Below are 1279 nucleotides of genomic sequence, written 5' to 3' on the forward strand. Positions count from 1 at the left end.
TTTAGCACTGTAGGAACCAACGGAGTAAACGTGGCGTGTGGCACCCAAATCACAAATGGCGACGAGTGTTGCGAAAGAATGCCGAACAGCAACTCTTGCAGTGGGTCAATCCAGGTGGTATGCATCTGACACAAACGAGCTGGTTACATCCCATACAAAATCTTGAGCATCCGGTGCACACAGTACTCCCGCATGGGCAGCGCAGATCTCCTCCAGAACAGCACATTAACATCTAATAGATGAAACTACTCAAAAAAAAGGACTAAAAAAAAGAACTACAGAAAAAACGCATCTCACACTCAGCACATAGTAGACAAGAAAGGGTATCAACTAGGGATGAACAATCAGGACAGCAATCGAAGAAAGAAAAAAAAAGGCAGAAAAAAACACACATGCAGGAAAAAAAACTTACGACAAAAGAACCAAAAAGAAAAGATTTCGGCTAGTTAGAAATGGTAACATATTCCTCGCAGCAACACCTCCTAGTAATCCAAACTGATAAGATACTCGGCAATTCTTTTCACTGTGGAGTTGCAGTCGGCTGGATTGACTGCAACGTCCGCGCCTCCCCTCTTTTCAAGGTCGTGTTGAAGGGAGGAAGACTCCCCAGGATTCCCATAGATGGCAATAATGGCTGTCTGCTTCGAGGTATATATGCATCCACCCGCAGCACCCTTCTTCAAAAATATGTATTTCATTTCACCATCGGTACCACACTGAAGACCAAAAAACTTCACACCATAAATGGTCACACCGGAAGATTGCACGAGGGAAAAATTATCCAAGCACTTCAATATATGGGCAACCTCGTCGGGCTGTGGGATGTAGGTTCCTCCATAGGCCCAGTAGCTCCCATCGGACAGCCCAACAATTGCTGCACTGTGCATGTACCCACTGCCGATAAGACTGTCATCGATATAAGCCTGCCAAGACATTTGAAAATTTACTCTCTTTTTCTTGAATTGTTTCCACCTTGAAAGTGACATTGGTTTGCAATAGGCAAACAATTAGAAAAAAAAAATGGCCCCGACCGTGCCGGACAAATGCAGGTCAATATGTGTTACAAATATCATATGGCTCTGTAGAAGAACAGAGGCATATATATATACTTGCTCGGTTGCTTCTTTTTTTTTTAATAAGCTCTTGATAACGAATTTTTGCTGACGGTGAGTTTCTCTTCTTAACGAGTGCCCTTGTGTGCGCGGACAGTAAATAATTATAAGCACATACGTGCAGAAAAATACATATGTACGCTTTTAGTTTTCCTCACGTCTGTCCT

The 1279-nt window shown here is 43.0% G+C and overlaps 1 protein-coding gene across 1 annotated transcript; it reads right to left on the reverse strand.

The window, feature by feature from the left end:
- Positions 1-482: 482 nt before the first annotated feature.
- On the reverse strand, positions 483-935 carry Tco025E_07933 (profilin; the record flags this gene model as incomplete). The annotated part of the gene is made up of 1 exon (XM_029374791.1): positions 483-935. The coding sequence occupies one exon, from the start codon at positions 933-935 to the stop codon at positions 483-485; it is 453 nt and encodes a 150-aa protein (XP_029225090.1).
- Between the last annotated feature and the right edge of the window lie 344 nt (positions 936-1279).

This window comes from Trypanosoma conorhini (genome assembly GCF_003719485.1).
Source record: "Trypanosoma conorhini strain 025E chromosome Unknown Tco_14.4_contig_00666, whole genome shotgun sequence".
Taxonomy (NCBI): Eukaryota; Euglenozoa; class Kinetoplastea; order Trypanosomatida; family Trypanosomatidae; genus Trypanosoma; species Trypanosoma conorhini.